The 1,072-nt window shown below is 54.7% G+C and overlaps 1 protein-coding gene across 1 annotated transcript; it reads left to right on the forward strand.

The window, feature by feature from the left end:
- The first annotated feature begins 419 nt into the window (after positions 1 to 419).
- Positions 420 to 861, forward strand: LOC144180132 (uncharacterized). The gene is made up of 2 exons (XM_077708524.1): positions 420 to 600; positions 680 to 861. Exons 1-2 carry the CDS (start codon positions 456 to 458, stop codon positions 859 to 861), a joined length of 327 nt encoding a protein of 108 aa, XP_077564650.1. The 5' UTR covers positions 420 to 455.
- Positions 862 to 1,072: the final 211 nt, after the last annotated feature.

A 1,072-nucleotide genomic window follows, 5' to 3' on the forward strand; every position in this document is an offset into this window, starting at 1 on the left:
CGTGCAACCACATGTTTCGTTCGTCAATCTGGCGTTCAGTGGCGCTGCATGACCCACAAAGCGCGCATTTTGGCTCTGCTGATTTATCCACGCACCAGCTTCTGCGTGCGGTCAACTAAAACTGGTTCCTCGCGAGAACTTAGCAGCGCGCGCTGTGCTGCCTCTACGTGCGCGCGCAACTCTGCGTACGCTCAATAGGCAGTTTTAAGGTACGTCCTCACTTGCGGAGCCGAAAAATACCCGTTTGCAAAAAAAAAAAAAAAGAAAAAAATAGCGCCGGGACCCATTTTTCGCGGCAAGGCGCTTTGCGCCAAACTCGGCGAGCCAATCAGCGCCCGGGTCACGTGAGCTGCGAGGGCAGTGCTCATCCCGGGGAGCCCGGCCGGAGCGGTGAGCGTGCGTGCGGGCAGACCTGTTGCGCTTGGGGTGTCTGCGTGGTGTTAGTACGTGCAACCATGAATGTGACGGACGTTATGGAGCACTTCATAGAGGCGGTGCGGCACTTCCCGTTCTTGTACGACAAGTCCCACTCTGATTTCAAAGACAAGCAGGCCAAAATGAACCCGTGGGATATCATTGGCACTGAGTTCGCGCTAACCGGTGAGTGTGTTACCGGCCCTTTTTGATCGCGCGCGGCATGCCCTTTGGTGCGTTGTTAATGCTCTCGTATATATTTCAGGGGAGCAAGCTGCGCTAAAATTCAAAAATATGAAGGACCGCTGGGTCAAGATTGTAACGGCCCAAGACGCAAAGCAGAAGAGCGGGGCCCCAGGCACAGCCGCGAAAGTGAACACAAAAAGGTCCCTTTTCGAAGTCGTCACCGGCGTTCTCAAGGATGTGCCGTGCTACGCGAAAAAGTAAATGGTTATCCACTTATGCTAGGGAGAAAATACTTCTCGTGATCATTCGGCTAAATGCAAAACCGCTAAAGGGGTATTCACACGAGAGAGAAATCCGCCGTTTCGCTCCTAGGAGTGCGCACCACGTGACCCCTACGTCACGGTTTCTCTCCGGCGCACCGCCTCCGATGGGAGATCGGAGCTTCTGCTCCCGAGCTACAAACCCTCCGACA

Source organism: Haemaphysalis longicornis, unplaced genomic scaffold (assembly GCF_048455015.1).
Source record: "Haemaphysalis longicornis isolate Haplotype H1 unplaced genomic scaffold, Haemaphysalis longicornis Haplotype H1 scaffold_4, whole genome shotgun sequence".
Classification (NCBI taxonomy): Eukaryota; Metazoa; Arthropoda; class Arachnida; order Ixodida; family Ixodidae; genus Haemaphysalis; species Haemaphysalis longicornis.

What these genes read in the sequence shown, in the direction of transcription:
- LOC144180132 (XM_077708524.1), top strand. Translation starts at nt 456, where the DNA reads ATGAATGTGACGGACGTTATGGAGCACTTCATAGAGGCGGTGCGGCAC. An exon ending in CACTGAGTTCGCGCTAACCG is followed by an intron (nt 601 to 679) that starts GTGAGTGTGTTA and finishes TATATATTTCAG; the next exon opens with GGGAGCAAGCTGCGCTAAAA.